Source organism: Pseudophryne corroboree, chromosome 1, assembly GCF_028390025.1.
Source record: "Pseudophryne corroboree isolate aPseCor3 chromosome 1, aPseCor3.hap2, whole genome shotgun sequence".
NCBI classification, from domain to species: Eukaryota; Metazoa; Chordata; class Amphibia; order Anura; family Myobatrachidae; genus Pseudophryne; species Pseudophryne corroboree.
In genome coordinates, this window is record NC_086444.1 from 984,234,228 (window position 1) to 984,250,861 (window position 16,634).

Below are 16,634 nucleotides of genomic sequence, written 5' to 3' on the forward strand. Positions count from 1 at the left end.
ACACATGAGGTGAACTAAAACCCATATCTCCCTTTTCTTTTGTAAAATAAGTAATTCCTCATTTTATGCGGTAGATTGCATGGTTTATAAAATGGTAGGCCTTGCTAGGCTACCATACTCTCACTGTACATAGTAAGCATTTAAAAAGAGTCAGGGAAAAAAATTTAAATAACAAGAAAAGATATACAGGTTGAGTATCCAAAGTTCAAAATCACAAATTTTTGGTTCCCCTACGGAGATAATGACACATATTTTTGTATATTGTATTCTCTCTCTCATATATATATATATATATATATATATCTATAGCTATCTCTAATTTCTCTCTCTCTATCTATCTATATATATTTATATATATATACAGGTTGAGTATCCCTTGTCCAAAATGCTTGGGACCAGAGGTATTTTGGATATGGGATTTTTCCGTATTTTGGAATAATTGCATACCATAATGAGATATGGTGATGGGACCCAAGTCTAAGCACAGAATGTATTTGTTTCATATACACCTTATACACACAGCCTGAATGTCATTTTAGGCAATATTTTTTATAACTTTGTGCATTAAACAAAGTGTGTGTACATTCACACAATTCATTTATGTTTCTTATACACCTTATACACACAGCCTGAAGGTCATTTAATACAATATATTTAATAACTTTGTGTATTAAACAAAGTTTGTGTACATTGAGCCATCAAAAAACAAAGGTTTCACTATCTCACTCTCACTCAAAAAAGTCCGTATTTCGGAATATTCCGTATTTCGGATATTTGGATATGGGATACTCAACCTGTGTGTGTATATATGTGTGTATGTATGTATGTATGTATGTATGTATGTATATATATATATATATATATATATATATATATATATATATATATATATATATATATAATATAATATAATATAATTATTTTTATTTTTTTTCCCTCTTTCGCTAAACCCACAGACGGGTATATTTACTGCTTTCTAAAATTGAAAAGTGGTGATGTTGCCCATAGCAACCAATCAGATTATGTCTATCATTTTCTAAGTTGCTATAGATAGATGATAGAATGTGATTGGTTGCTATGGGCAACATCACTACTTATAATTTTGGAAGCTTTAGTAAATTTAACCAATAGAATTCTGCTTTTTACTAGTTTGGAAAGGTGGGTTATTGGCGAAACAAGAAAATATTTATAAGATTTATAATATATGCTTGGTTTCCATTCTTGAAATTTCATTAAACTACACATTATTGGCCATTTGGGTTAAATCTTTACTTGTTAGAATGAGTAAAATGACTAATGGAACGGTATTTTCTTAAAAAAGAAAAACTCAACGTTATAATTTGTCTGGGTACCATATACAAAATCATTAATATTGATGTTGGAATGTGATGAGTGCAAATTTGAAAAAAAGTCTTCCACACAACGGGGAGATTACCCGTGGCAGCGAAGGGGTTGGAAAGTACAGGGGAAAGGCGGCAACCCTTCGGTGTACCACTAAACATGGTAACTGTGTTTCCAAGATAGATGTTGATATAGAGGGAGGCATATAGAAAACTAATCAATGAGGAAAAGTCATGGCCAAAGGCTCGTTCTGAAAATGTGGCATGAAGGTGAGGCAAAGACAGTCAGAAGCTTTCTCAGCATCTAAGCTGAAAGGCTGAAGGGATTGTTGACCGCCAGGATGGAGGCAATGGCTCGTCTAATACCTTGGACTGAGTGTCAGTCGTTGTTAAATCCAAGTTGATGAGGAGAGAGAGAATAAAGGGATGAATAGATTGTAATCTATTCGCAAAATCTGTATTTTGTATGGTTATTGGTACACAGGAATTTATCAGGTCAGGGTTTTGTTAGGTTTAATAAGAAAGATTTTATAGGCCTCATTGAAAGTGTGGTAAGGGGGGCAATCACTATGCAAATTTCTGATACAGGTAAGAAAGGGAGTGATATGTGGATTGAGTGTCTTACAGAATTCAACACTAAAGCCACCAGGACCTGGGTTTTTATTATTGGAAAGAGAAAATGACCACTTGGACTTTGCTCTACACAATTTCTGCAGTAAGCAGCTCTCTGAGCAGAGGAGAACTCGGCCAACAGTTGTGGACAATCTAACAGGGCTGAATATAATTTCTTATAAAACTTTTGAAATTTTGCGATGTTTTTTTAGAACTGTTCGTTTAGGCACAGAGGGTGACTTTGAAGCGTCAGAATCAGCCTCCTCTTGAGCAGAGCTTTAGCTATGGAGGCAGAATTCTTTCCTGCCTTACTGCCCCAATAATGAATTGTCTGGTGGAACCAATATGGACATAAGTCAGGTGTGACACAACCCTACACCCCATATTTATAAAGGCTACATTTTCTAGCCAGATTGTAGCTGTCCTAAGCTAGTTTTCTATGAGAAACACATCTGAGAACACTGTATACTTCTAAATGCTCTAGTTTGATGCATTACACATAAAATCATTTAGTAACATGATAGAATGAATGCACTTATTTTGGTCTTTAAATGCTAGATTGATCCTAGCCATTTTGATAAAGCTGTTTACCATTGTACATTTTACTGTTTATCAAGAATAAGTTAATACAGGTTGAGTATCCCATATCCAAATATTCCGAAATACGGAATATTCCAAAATACGGACTTTTTTGAGTGAGAGTGAAATAGTGAAACCTTTGTTTTTTTGATGGCTCAATGTACACAAACTTTGTTTAATACACACAGTTATGAAAAATATTGTATTAAATGACCTTCAGGCTGTGTGTATAAGGTATATGTGAAACATAAATGAATTGTGTGAATGCACACACACTTTGTTTAATGCACAAAGTTATAAAAAATATTGGCTAAAATGACCTTCAGGCTGTGTGTATAAGGTGTATATGTGACATAAATGCATTCTGTGCTTAGATTTAGGTAACATCACCATGATATCTCATTATAGTATGCAATTATTCCAAAATATGGAAAAATCCGATATCCAAAATACCTCTGGTCCCAAGCGTTTTGGATAAGGGATACTCAACCTGTATTTAATTCAGTTATATTTGCCTTTATGATCTTCAGAGGTCTTACTATATGTTGCGCACTTGGCAGCATTTCCTAGAAAAACGTGTATATTAGAGCTTTATAATGTGCACCATTCCTCATTAATACCTAGCTGGTTAATGTGCGCTCTGCCTTCATTTACTCAGCACGTTATAGAAGTTCAACGTGAGTGTGGCACTTTTTTAGCTAGCTGTCTGTTACATGCTTAGACATCTGCCATAATATATGGGTTTGTATGTTCTGCAGGATTATGGAGTGAAAGAAGATGAATTGCAGGCAATTCTAAATTTCTTGCTGACCGTCCATGAGGTGAGTTAACTTTTTATATATATTTCTTTTTGAATTTCACATAATCGCGTTTTGCTATGTAGCCACATGGTGGCACTATTTTCTAAGTACTACACTGGAGCAGAATTTAAGCTATACGAGTTGAGTTGTTGAATTTCCCATTAGAATGACCGTTTTCTCATATATTGTAAAAAGGAAGTGTGTGTTTTTTATTAGTTTCCATTTGGACAGCACAGTGGCATATTTGTTAGCATTGCGGCTTTACAACACTGGGCATCATGGGTTGATTCTAACCAGGCTCTTATCTGTGTGGAGTTTGTTTGTCTCATGTGTTGATGTGAGTTGGCCTCCAGATGTTTTGGTTTCCTACCTCAGTTCAAAAACATACTGGTTGGTTAATTGACTGCTGACTAAATGGACACTAGTGTGTGTGTGTTTTTGGTCTGTATGGTAGGGAATTTATTCTCTAAATTGGAAAAGTGGATGTGTTGCCCGTATTAACCAATTAAAATCCAGCTGTCATTTTTATAGAATAGCTAGAATCTAATTGGCTGTAATGAGGAACTCCTCCGTTTTTTATTTTTAAAAGGTTTGAGAAATCTTTCCCTTAAACTGGGTACACAGTAGAGGATTTTTTTAAGCTTGTTATTTGTACAAAGAGAAAAGGCTGGTACAATGCAATAACAATTGTATAATAAAGGTTATAAACAATTCTCTAATTTTTCATGAGTAAAGAAAGAAACTTTTGTTAAAATAAGAGACATTACAGGGGGTTAAAGGAAACGAGAGAAAAAGTATGAAAAAAAAGTGGGTAGAGGAAGAGTAAAAGAAGAGGAGGTCAATCTTGAGTAAAGACACTAGAAAATACAAGGAGAAAAACACAGGATACACTGCCATGGTAATGTAAATAAAAAACGTAGTAACTTACTGTAATGATAAGAGTTATATCCGGGGGTGGATTTGAGGACGGCACCCCAAGCAAAATTGAAGGCTCTGATCAGGTAAAAATAGGTGGTATTAAGATTAGCTAGGCATCGCGAGCAACCATGGACCCAAAACCAACTCAGATTTATGGGGACAGTCGTGTAAGTAATAGGTATTTTTTCCATGTTAGCGATATACCAAATCTACTTGTTCAGGGCGGGAATTGTAGAGGTGGAGGGAGATTTCCAATTTCTAGCAATTAAAAATTTAGCTGTAGCTAAAATATGAGAAAATTATTTAAGAGCGTATCTACATACTGGAAGGGGCGAGCTAATAGAAAGTAGATTACTTTTTTAAATGATTTGTCATTCCGATCTGTCTGAATCATCCAAATTATTCAAATCATCCAATGTGTACGCACTATGGGGTATCTTCAATTGAAATAATCGAAAGCTGCCGTCTGTCGAAAAGACAGCAGTTTTCGACTTTTTTAGGTCGGAAGGGGTTACTACCTATTCAATCTAACCCCAATTTCTCTTACGTCCTAGAGGATGCTGGGGACTCCAGAAGGACCATGGGGTATAGACAGGATCCGCAGGAGCTTGGGCACACTAAAAAGACTTTGACTGGGTGTGAACTGGCTCCTCCCTCTATGCCCCTCCTCCAGACCTCAGTTAGACTTTGTGCCCAGGAGTGACTGGACACACACTAGGGGAGCTCTCCTGAGTTTCTCTGGAAAGACTTTGTTAGGTTTTTTATTTTCAGGGAGAACTGCTGGCTACAGGCTCCCTGCATCGTGGGACTGAGGGGAGAGAAGTCAGATCTACTTCTGCTTAGTTAAGGGCTCTGCTTCTTAGGCTACTGGACACCATTAGCTCCAGAGGGTTCGATCACTTGGTTCGCCTAGCTGCTTGTTCCCGGAGCCGCGCCATCACCCCCCTCACAGATGCCAGAAGACAGAAGCCGGGTGAGTATTAGAAGATCCGAAGACTTCAGTGACGGCAGAAGACTTCAGCAACGAGGTACAGCGCAGCGGTAGCGCTGCGCTCCATGCTCCCACACACATCCACGATGGCAGTCACAGGGTGCAGGGCGCTGGGGGGGAGGAGGGGGGGGGGGCGCCTTGGGCAGCAGTTGCTGAGGTTGTTAACACTGGTGAAAGCTATATTCGGTGCCCGGGCACCGTATATAAAACCCCCGCCAGTTTAAAGAATTTGAATTTGAGCGGGACTGAAGCGCGCCGGGAAGGGGCGGGGCTTAGCCGCTCAGCTCACCAGCGCCATTTTCCTCTCCACAGCCGCTGCAGAGAACGCTGGCCCGGAACTCCAGGCTCCTCGCAAGTAACAGGGAGCTAAAACGGGGGGGGACACACAAATATTTTGGTGCTTTTATAGTATTAACAGCGCTACTGACATATATTATTTTGGTGTAGTATATGGGCGCTGGGGTGTGAGCTGGCATACTTCCTCTGTGTTTCTCTCTCCGGGCTTCCCTGTAGGCTGTCCCCTTTATTTGGCCAGTGTGTGTGTTGGGTGTCGGTACTTTGTATCGACATGTCTGAGGCTGGGTGTTCCTCCCCAGAGGAAGTTACTGGGGGCGCAGAAAAGGAGCTGGAAATGGCTCTGTCGACACAGTCGACTACTGATTGGGTAGCTATGTTGAGTACACTGAATGCTAATGTTGCTTTGTTGTCTAAGAGGTTGGATAAATCTGATTCTCAGACACAGACATGGAGAAAATCCATGGAGGATGCTTTGGCTCATGTGCAGACACCCCCAGGGTCTCAAAAACGTTCATTTACTCAGATGGTAGATACAGATGCCGACACGGACTCAGATTCCGATGTCGAGTTTAATGAGGCTACTTTACACCCAAGGGTAGTTAAGAGTATTCAGTACATGATTGTGGCTATTAAAGATGTTTCTCTATCGTCCTAGTGGATGCTGGGGTTCCTGAAAGGACCATGGGGAATAGCGGCTCCGCAGGAGACAGGGCACAAAAAGTAAAGCTTTTTCCGATCAGGTGGTGTGCACTGGCTCCTCCCCCTATGACCCTCCTCCAGACTCCAGTTAGATTTTTGTGCCCGGCCGAGAAGGGTGCAATCTAGGTGGCTCTCCTAAAGAGCTGCTTAGAAAAAGTTTAGCTAGGTTTTTTATTTTACAGTGATTCCTGCTGGCAACAGGATCACTGCAGCGAGGGACTGAGGGGAGAAGGAGTCAACTCACCTGCGTGCAGGATGGATTGGCTTCTTGGCTACTGGACATCAAGCTCCAGAGGGACGATCACAGGTACAGCCTGGATGGTCACCGGAGCCGCGCCGCCGGCCCCCTTGCAGATGCTGAAGTCAGAAGAGGTCCAGAATCGGCGGCTGAAGACTCCTGCAGTCTTCTAAAGGTAGCGCACAGCACTGCAGCTGTGCGCCATTTTCCTCTCAGCACACTTCACACGGCAGTCACTGAGGGTGCAGGGCGCTGGGAGGGGGGCGCCCTGGGAGGCAAATGAGTACCTATAAAGGCTAAAAATACCTCACATATAGCCCTAGAGGCTATATGGAGATATTTAACCCCTGCCTAATTTTTCTAAATAGCGGGAGACGAGCCCGCCGGAAAAGGGGCGGGGCCTATCTCCTCAGCACACGGCGCCATTTCCTCTCACAGCTCCGCTGGTCAGGACGGCTCCCAAGTCTCTCCCCTGCACTGCACTACAGAAACAGGGTAAAACAGAGAGGGGGGGGCACATTTATGGCGATATTTTGATATAACAAAGCAGCTATAAGGGAGCACTTATTATAAGGCTATCCCTGATATATATATAGCGCTTTTGGTGTGTGCTGGCAAACTCTCCCTCTGTCTCCCCAAAGGGCTAGTGGGTCCTGTCTTCATTAGGAGCATTCCCTGTGTGTCTGCTGTGTGTCGGTACGTGTGTGTCGACATGTATGAGGACGATATTGGTGTGGAGGCGGAGCAATTGCCAAATATGAGGATGTCACCCCCTAGGGAGTCGACACCAGAATGGATGCCTTTATTTATGGAACTACGGGATAGTGTCAACACGCTAAAGCAGTCGTTTGACGACATGAGACGGCCGGACAATCAATTAGTGCCTGTCCAGGCGACTCAAACACCGTCAGGGGCTGTGAAACGCCCTTTGCCTCAGTCGGTCGACACAGACCCAGACACAGGCGATGACTCCAGTGGTGACGGTGACGAATCAACCGTATTTTCCAGTAGGGCCACACGTTATATGATTTTGGCAATGAAGGAGGCGTTACATTTAGCTGATACTACAGGTACCACTAAACAGGGTATTATGTGGGGTATGAAAAAACTACCTATAGTTTTTCCTGAATCAGAAGAACTAAATGACGTGTGTAATGAAGCGTGGGTTGCCCCTGATAAAAAGCTGATAATTTCAAAGAAATTATTGGCATTATACCCTTTCCCGCCAGAGGTTAGGGAGCGCTGGGAAACACCTCCTAGGGTGGACAAGGCGCTAACACGCTTATCTAAACAAGTGGCGTTACCCTCTCCTGAGACGGCCGCACTTAAAGATCCATCAGATAGGAGGATGGAAAATATCCAAAAAAGTATATACACACATGCAGGTGTTATACTACGACCAGCTGTAGCGACTGCCTGGATGGGCAGTGCGGGGGTAGTTTGGTCAGAGTCCCTGATTGAAAATATTGATACCCTGGACAGGGACAATATTTTACTGTCGTTAGAACAAATAAAGGATGCATTTCTTTATATGCGTGATGCACAGAGGGATATATGCACACTGGCATCACGGGTAAGTGCTATGTCCATTTCGGCCAGAAGAGCTTTATGGACGCGACAGTGGACAGGCGATGCGGATTCAAAACGGCATATGGAAGTTTTGCCGTATAAAGGGGAGGAGTTATTTGGAGTCGGTCTATCAGATTTGGTGGCCACGGCTACAGCCGGGAAATCCACCTTTCTACCTCAAGTCACTCCCCAACAGAAAAAGGCACCGACTTTTCAACCGCAGCCCTTTCGTTCCTTTAAAAATAAGAGAGCAAAGGGCTATTCATATCTGCCACGAGGCAAAGGTCGAGGGAAGAGACAGCAACACGCAGCTCCTTCCCAGGATCAGAAGCCCTCCCCGGCTTCTACAAAAGCCTCAGCATGACGCTGGGGCTTCTCAAGCGGACTCGGGGACGGTGGGGGGTCGTCTCAAAAATTACAGCGCGCAGTGGGCTCACTCGCAAGTAGATCCCTGGATCCTGCAGATAATATCTCAGGGATACAGGTTGGAATTAGAGACAGATCCACCTCGCCGTTTCCTGAAGTCTGCTTTACCAACGTCCCCCTCCGAAAGGGAGACGGTGTTGGAAGCCATTCACAAGCTGTACTCTCAGCAGGTGATAGTCAAGGTACCTCTTCTGCAACAAGGGAAGGGGTATTATTCCACTCTTTTTGTGGTACCGAAGCCGGATGGCTCGGTAAGGCCTATTCTAAATCTGAAGTCCTTGAACCTGTACATAAAGAAGTTCAAGTTCAAAATGGAGTCACTCAGAGCAGTGATAGCGAACCTGGAAGAGGGGGACTTTATGGTATCCTTGGACATCAAGGATGCGTATCTCCACGTTCCAATTTACCCCTCACACCAGGGGTACCTCAGGTTCGTTGTACAAAACTGTCACTATCAGTTTCAGACGCTGCCGTTCGGATTGTCCACGGCACCTCGGATCTTTACAAAGGTAATGGCCGAGATGATGATTCTTCTTCGAAGAAAAGGCGTATTAATTATCCCATACTTGGACGATCTCCTAATAAGGGCGAGGTCCAGAGAACAGCTAGAGATGGGATTAGCACTGTCTCAAGAAGTGCTAAAACAACACGGGTGGATTCTGAATATTCCAAAATCCCAGTTAATGCCGACAACTCGTCTGCTGTTCCTAGGGATGATTCTGGACACGGTTCAGAAAAAGGTTTTTCTCCCGGAGGAAAAAGCCAAGGAGTTATCCGAGCTTGTCAGGAACCTCCTAAAACCAGGAAAGGTGTCTGTACATCAATGCACAAGAGTCCTGGGAAAAATGGTGGCTTCTTACGAAGCAATTCCATTCGGCAGATTCCACGCAAGAATTTTCCAAAGGGATCTGTTGGACAAATGGTCAGGGTCGCATCTTCAGATGCACCTGCGGATAACCCTGTCTCCAAGGACAAGGGTGTCTCTTCTGTGGTGGTTGCAGAGTGCTCATCTATTGGAGGGCCGCAGATTCGGCATACAGGATTGGATCCTGGTGACCACGGACGCCAGCCTGAGAGGCTGGGGAGCAGTCACACAAGGAAGAAACTTCCAGGGAGTATGGACGAGCCTGGAAACGTCTCTTCACATAAACATTCTGGAACTAAGAGCAATATACAATGCTCTAAGCCAGGCAGAACCTCTGCTTCAGGGAAAACCGGTGTTGATCCAGTCGGACAACATCACGGCAGTCGCCCATGTGAACAGACAGGGCGGCACAAGAAGCAGGAGTGCAATGGCAGAAGCTGCAAGGATTCTTCGCTGGGCAGAGAATCATGTGATAGCACTGTCAGCAGTGTTCATCCCGGGAGTGGACAACTGGGAAGCAGACTTCCTCAGCAGACACGATCTTCACCCGGGAGAGTGGGGACTTCATCCAGAAGTCTTCCACATGCTGGTAACCCGTTGGGAAAGACCAATGGTGGACATGATGGCGTCTCGCCTCAACAAAAAACTGGACAGGTATTGCGCCAGGTCAAGAGATCCGCAGGCAATAGCTGTGGACGCGCTGGTAACGCCTTGGGTGTACCAGTCGGTGTATGTGTTTCCTCCTCTGCCTCTCATACCAAAAGTATTGAGAATTATACGGCAAAGAGGCGTAAGAACGATACTAGTGGTTCCGGATTGGCCAAGAAGGACTTGGTACCCGGAACTTCAAGAGATGATCACGGAAGATCCGTGGCCTCTACCTCTAAGGAGGGACTTGCTTCAGCAGGGTCCCTGTCTGTTTCAAGACTTACCGCGGCTGCGTTTGACGGCATGGCGGTTGAACGCCGGATCCTAAAGGAAAAAGGCATGCCGGAAGAAGTCATTCCTACTTTGATTAAAGCAAGGAAGGAAGTAACCGTGCAACATTATCACCGAATTTGGCGAAAATATGTTGCGTGGTGCGAAGATCGGAGTGCTCCGACGGAGGAATTTCAACTGGGTCGATTCCTACATTTCCTGCAATCAGGATTGTCAATGGGTCTCAAATTGGGATCTATTAAGGTTCAAATTTCGGCCCTGTCGATTTTCTTTCAAAAAGAATTGGCTTCAGTCCCTGAAGTCCAGACCTTTGTTAAGGGAGTGCTGCATATACAGCCTCCTGTGGTGCCTCCAGTGGCACCGTGGGATCTCAATGTGGTTTTGGACTTCCTAAAATCTCATTGGTTTGAACCACTAAAAAAGGTGGATTTGAAATATCTCACATGGAAAGTGACCATGCTTCTAGCCCTGGCTTCTGCCAGGAGAGTGTCAGAATTGGCAGCTTTATCTTACAAAAGCCCATATCTGATTTTCCATTCGGACAGGGCAGAACTGCGGACTCGTCCGCATTTTCTCCCTAAGGTGGTGTCAGCATTTCATCTGAACCAGCCTATTGTAGTGCCTGCGGCTACAAGTGACTTGGAGGACTCCAAGTTACTGGACGTTGTCAGAGCATTAAAAATATATATTGCAAGGACAGCTGGAGTCAGAAAATCTGACTCGTTGTTTATATTGTATGCACCCAACAAGATGGGTGCTCCTGCGTCTAAGCAGACGATTGCTCGTTGGATCTGTAGCACAATCCAACTTGCACATTCTGTGGCAGGCCTGCCACAGCCTAAATCTGTAAAGGCCCACTCCACAAGGAAGGTGGGCTCATCTTGGGCGGCTGCCCGAGGGGTCTCGGCATTACAACTTTGCCGAGCAGCTACGTGGTCAGGGGAGAACACGTTTGTAAAATTTTACAAATTTGATACTCTGGCTAAGGAGGACCTGGAGTTCTCTCATTCGGTGCTGCAGAGTCATCCGCACTCTCCCGCCCGTTTGGGAGCTTTGGTATAATCCCCATGGTCCTTTCAGGAACCCCAGCATCCACTAGGACGATAGAGAAAATAAGATTTTACTTACCGATAAATCTATTTCTCGGAGTCCGTAGTGGATGCTGGGCGCCCATCCCAAGTGCGGATTATCTGCATAAATTGTACATAGTTATTGTTAACTAATTCGGGTTATTGTTGAAGGAAGCCATCTTTCAGAGGCTCCGCTGTTATCATACTGTTAACTGGGTTTAGATCACAAGTTGTACGGTGTGATTGGTGTGGCTGGTATGAGTCTTACCCGGGATTCAAAATCCTCCCTTATTGTGTACGCTCGTCCGGGCACAGTACCTAACTGGAGTCTGGAGGAGGGTCATAGGGGGAGGAGCCAGTGCACACCACCTGATCGGAAAAAACTTTACTTTTTGTGCCCTGTCTCCTGCGGAGCCGCTATTCCCCATGGTCCTTTCAGGAACCCCAGCATCCACTACGGACTCCGAGAAATAGATTTATCGGTAAGTAAAATCTTATTTTTACATATTTCTGATGAACCTACAGTTCAGGAAACAAGGATTTGCCTATTTAAAGGGAAAAAACCTGAGGTGAAGTTTCCCCCCTCTCATGAAATGAATGCTCTTTGTGAAAAAGCTTGGGAGTCGCCGGACAAGAGGTGGCAGATTTCCAAGAGAATTTTTATGGCATATCCTTTTCCCTCTCGTGACAGGGAAAAATGGGAGTCGTCTCCGAATGTCGACAAGGCTCTATCCCGTTTGTCCAAGAAGGTGGTGCTTCCGTCCCCTGACACGGCTGCTCTCAAGGATCCGGCGGATCGTATGCTGGAAACGTCTTTGAAGGCCATTTTTGTTAATACGGGTGCATTGCTCAGACCTGCTGTGGCGTCGGTATGGGTGAGTAGTGCTATTGCTAAATGGGCTGATAATTTAGCTTTTGATATGGATACCCTTGATAAAGATTAATATTCTTTTGACTCTTGGTTATATCAAGGACGCTGCAGGTTACCTAAAGGATGCGGCGAGGGATATTGGCCTCTTGGGATCAAGAGTAAATGCCATGGCGGTCTCGGCCAGGTGGGCGCTGTGGATCCATCAATGGAATGCTGATGCCGACTCCAAGAAAGCTATGGAAGCTCTCCCCTTCAAAGGTAGTGTCTTGTTTGGTGACGGCCTGGCTGCCCTGGTGTCTACCGCTACTGCGGGTAAGTCATCTTTTCTTCCTTATGTTCCCACACAACAGAAAAAGGCACCCCATCAACAGATGCAGTCCTTTCGACCTAATAAATACATACAAGGTAAAGGCTCGTCTTTCCTCTCTTCAAAGGGTAGAGGAAGGGGAAAGAAGTCGCCTGCAGGATCAGGCACCCAGGACCAAAAGTCCTCTCCCGCCTCTACCAAGTCCACCGCATGACGCTGGGGTTTCCCTAAGGGAGTCCGGGCAGGTGGGGGGCCGTCTCCGGATCTTCAGTCAGTTCTGGGTTCATTCAGTCCTGGATACTTGGGTCTTCGACATAGTGTCTCAAGGGTACAAGCTGGAGTTTCAGGAGATGCCCCATCACCGTTTTTTCATTTCGGCTTTGCCAGTGTCTCTTCCGGAAAGAGACGTGGTAATTGCTGCGATACAAAAGTTGTGTCAACAGAGGGTCATTGTTCCCGTTCCCACGTCTCAACGGAGGGAAGGGTTCTATTCGAGCCTCTTTGTTGTACCGAAGCCGGACGGTTCGGTTAGACAGATTCTGAACCTAAAATCCCTCAATCCATACTTGAAAACTTTCAAGTTCAAGATGGAATCTCTTCCAGCTGTGATCTCCAGCCTAGAAGGGGGGGATTTTATGGCGTCAGTCGACATAAAAGATGCCTACTTACACATCCCGATATATCCTCCGCATCAGGCTTTCCTGAGATTTGCAGTGCAGGATTGTCATTACCAATTTCAGACGTTGTCGTTTGGGCTTTCCACGGCCCTGAGGGTTTTCACCAAGGTCATGGCAGAAATTATGGTTATCCTTCACAAGCAAGGGGTTACAATTATCCCGTACTTGGACGATCTCCTGATAAAGGCGATGTCCAGGGAACAGTTGTTAAGAAATGTGGATCTTTCCCTGTCGGTTCTGCGATAACACGGTTGGGTTCTAAATTTGCCAAAGTCTCAGTTGATCCCGGCCACTCGGCTGCCCTTTCTGGGCATGATTCTAGACACGGAGCTACAGAGTGTTTCTTCCGGAAGACAAAGCTCTGGAAATCCAGACAATGGTCAGGGAGCTTCTGAGGCCAACAAGTGTGTCGATTCATCAATGCACTCGGGTTCTAGGGAAGATGGTTGCGGCTTACGAAGCCATTCCGTTTGGCAGGTTTCATGCCCGGGTGTTTCAGTGGGATCTGCTGAACAAATGGTCCGGGTCTCACCTGCACATGCACTGGAAAATAAGTCTCTCTTCCAGGGCCAGGATTTCTCTCCTGTGGTGGCTACAGAGCTCTCACCTTCTAGAGGGACGCCGATTCGGAATCCAGGACTGGGTCCTGCTGACAACAGATGCAAGTCTCCGAGGCTGGGGCGCAGTCATGCAGGGAAGAAATTTCCAGGGAAAATGGTGAAACCAGGTATCTTGTCTCCACATAAATGTTCTCGAGTTAAGAGCCATTTACAACGGCCTGCTGCAAGCGAAGAACCTTCTTCAGGGTCTTCCTGTCCTGATCCAGTCGGACAACATAACAGTGGTGGTGTACGTAAACCGCCAAGACGGAACAAGGAGCAGGGCGACTATGGCGGAAGCCACAAGAATCCTTCGCCCGGGCGGAACAGCATGTGAGCACTCTGTCAGCAGTCTTCCTCCCGGGCGTGGACAACTGGGAAGCAGACTCCCTCAGCAGACATGATCTCCATCCGGGAGAGTGTGCCCTTCATCAAGAGGTCTTTGCAGAAGTGACAAGGCGTTGGGGAATTCCTCTGATAAACATGATGGCGTCTCGCCTCAACAAGAAGCTTCCGAGGTATTGTTCCAGGTCAAGGGACCCCCAAGCCAGTGCAGTGGACGCCCTGGTGACTACGTGGGTGTTTCAGTCGGTATATGTGTTCCCTCCGCTTCCTCTCATTCCCAAGGTGCTGAGGATCATACGTCGTACAAGAGTTCAGGCGATTCTCGTCCTTCCAGATTGGCCACGCAGGGCCTCGTGTCCGGATCTTCGGGAATTACTTGTAGAAGATCCTTGGCCGCTTCCTCTAAGAGAGGACCTGTTACTACAGGGGCCATGCGTGTTTCCGGACTTACCGCGGCTGCGTTTGACGACGTGGAAGTTGAGCGCCAAATCTTAGTTTGGAAAGGTATTCCCGGGGAGGTCATCCCCACTCTCCTTAAAGCTAGGAAGGAGGTTACGGCGAAACATTATCACCGTATTTGGAGAAAGTATGTTTTGTGGTGTGAAACCAAGGCAGCTCCTGCGGAGGAGTTTCACTTGGGTCGTTTTCCCCATTTTTTGCAGGCAGGTGTCGATGCAGGCCTGAAATTGGGTTCCATCAAAGTGCAGATTTCGGCTTTATCTATTTTCTTTCAAAAAGAATTGGCCGCCCTTTCTGAGGTTCAGACTTTCGTAAAGGGAGTGCTGCATATCCATCCTCCATTTGTGCCACCCGTGGCACCGTGGGATCTTGAAGTGGTGTTACAGTTTCTTATGTCTCACTGGTTTGAACCTTTGCGAAAGGTTGAGTTAAAGTTTCTCACTTGGAAAGTGGTCATGCTTTTGGCCTTGGCGTCTGCCAGACGAGTGTCAGAATTGGCGGCTTTGTCTCACAAGAGCCCATATTTGATTTTTCATGTGGATAGAGCGGAATTGAGGACTCGTCAACAATTTCTGCCGAAGGTGGTTTCTTCGTTTCACATAAATGAACCTGTTGTGGTACCTGTGGCTACGGATGCTGTGGCAGTCCCAAAATCTCTTCATGTCGTAAGAGCTTTGAAAATTTATGTCGCCAGAACGGCTCTTGTTAGGAAAACGGAAGCTCTGTTTGTCCTGTATGCTTCCAACAAGATTGGAAATCCTGCTTCTAAGCAAACTATTGCACGCTGGATTTGTAATACGATTCAGCAAGCTAATTCTTCGGCTGGGCTACCATTGTCGAAGTCAGTAAAGGCCCATGCAACCAGAAAAGTGTGCTCATCTTGGGCGGCTGCCCGAGGGGTCTCGGCACTTCAGCTTTGCGGAGCAGCTACGTGGTCGGGTTCAAACACCTTTGCTAAGTTTTACAAGTTTGATACCCTGGCTGATGAGGACCTCATGTTTGCTTAATCGGTGCTGCAGAGTCGTCCGCACTCTCCTGCCCATTCTGGAGCTTTTGGTATAGACCCCATGGTCCTTTTGGAGTCCCCAGCATTCTCTAGGACGTAAGAGAAAATAGGATTTTAATACCTACCGGTAAATCCTTTTCTCCTAGTCCGTAGAGGATGCTGGGCGCCAATCCCAGTGCGGACTGTTCTTGCAGTTGTATTATTACTGGTTATATTTGATTACACGTGGGTTGCGTATTAGTTATATTCAGCTTGTTGCTTTTGTTGGTTCATACTGTTATCTGGTTTGCTGCTACTCCGGTTGTACGGTATGTTTGTGGTGGGCTGGTATGTTTCTCGCCCTTAGTTTAAACAAAAATCCTTTCCTCGAAAATGTCCGTCTCTCCTGAGCACAGTTCCTATAACTGAGGTCTGGAGGAGGGGCATAGAGGGAGGAGCCAGTTCACACCCAGTCAGTCTTTTTAGTGTGCCCAAGCTCCTGCGGATCCCGTCTATACCCCATGGTCCTTTTGGAGTCCCCAGCATCCTCTACGGACTAGGAGAAAAGGATTTACCGGTAGGTATTAAAATCCTATTTTTTTCGACATGTCGAGGAATTCAACTTGTCGAAAAGCACGTGGATCGGCGGAATAGCTGCCGATCCGCATGCTTGTGTCGAAAACACTATTCGACTATCTCAATTCGACTTTAAAAAAGGTCGAAGTGAGCGGGGAGAGCAACGCCGGAGGATGTGTCACAGCTGCCGCTCACAGCAGCGTCCACCCGGCTCCAGCAAGCGAGACCTCTTGCTGGAGGCGGGTGGACGCAGCTGTGATGCAGGTACGGGGAGAGGCAGAGACGGGGGAGAACCGTGGTCAGATGGGGGGAGAGCAGCGCTACAGCAGCGGCTATATAGCTGCTGCTATAGCGCTGCTCTCCCCGTCTGCCCGTGGCTTTCCCCCGTTTCCCCTCCCGCATCTCAATTCGAATTGAGATAACATTGAATAGCCCAGGTTGGATCCATTCCGACAAATGAATGGACTGCATG

At 45.6% G+C, this 16,634-nt stretch overlaps 1 protein-coding gene across 2 annotated transcripts in view; it reads left to right on the top strand.

Moving 5' to 3' along the window:
- LRBA (LPS responsive beige-like anchor protein) overlaps nucleotides 1-16,634 on the top strand; it is a 1,108,277-nt gene that overhangs the window by 220,304 nt on the left and 871,339 nt on the right. For both annotated transcript variants that reach the window (XM_063920568.1, XM_063920569.1), the window contains exon 15: nucleotides 3,290-3,352. In XM_063920568.1, coding sequence (XP_063776638.1) covers nucleotides 3,290-3,352 — 63 coding nt within the window. The remainder of the gene's footprint in view (nucleotides 1-3,289; nucleotides 3,353-16,634) is intronic.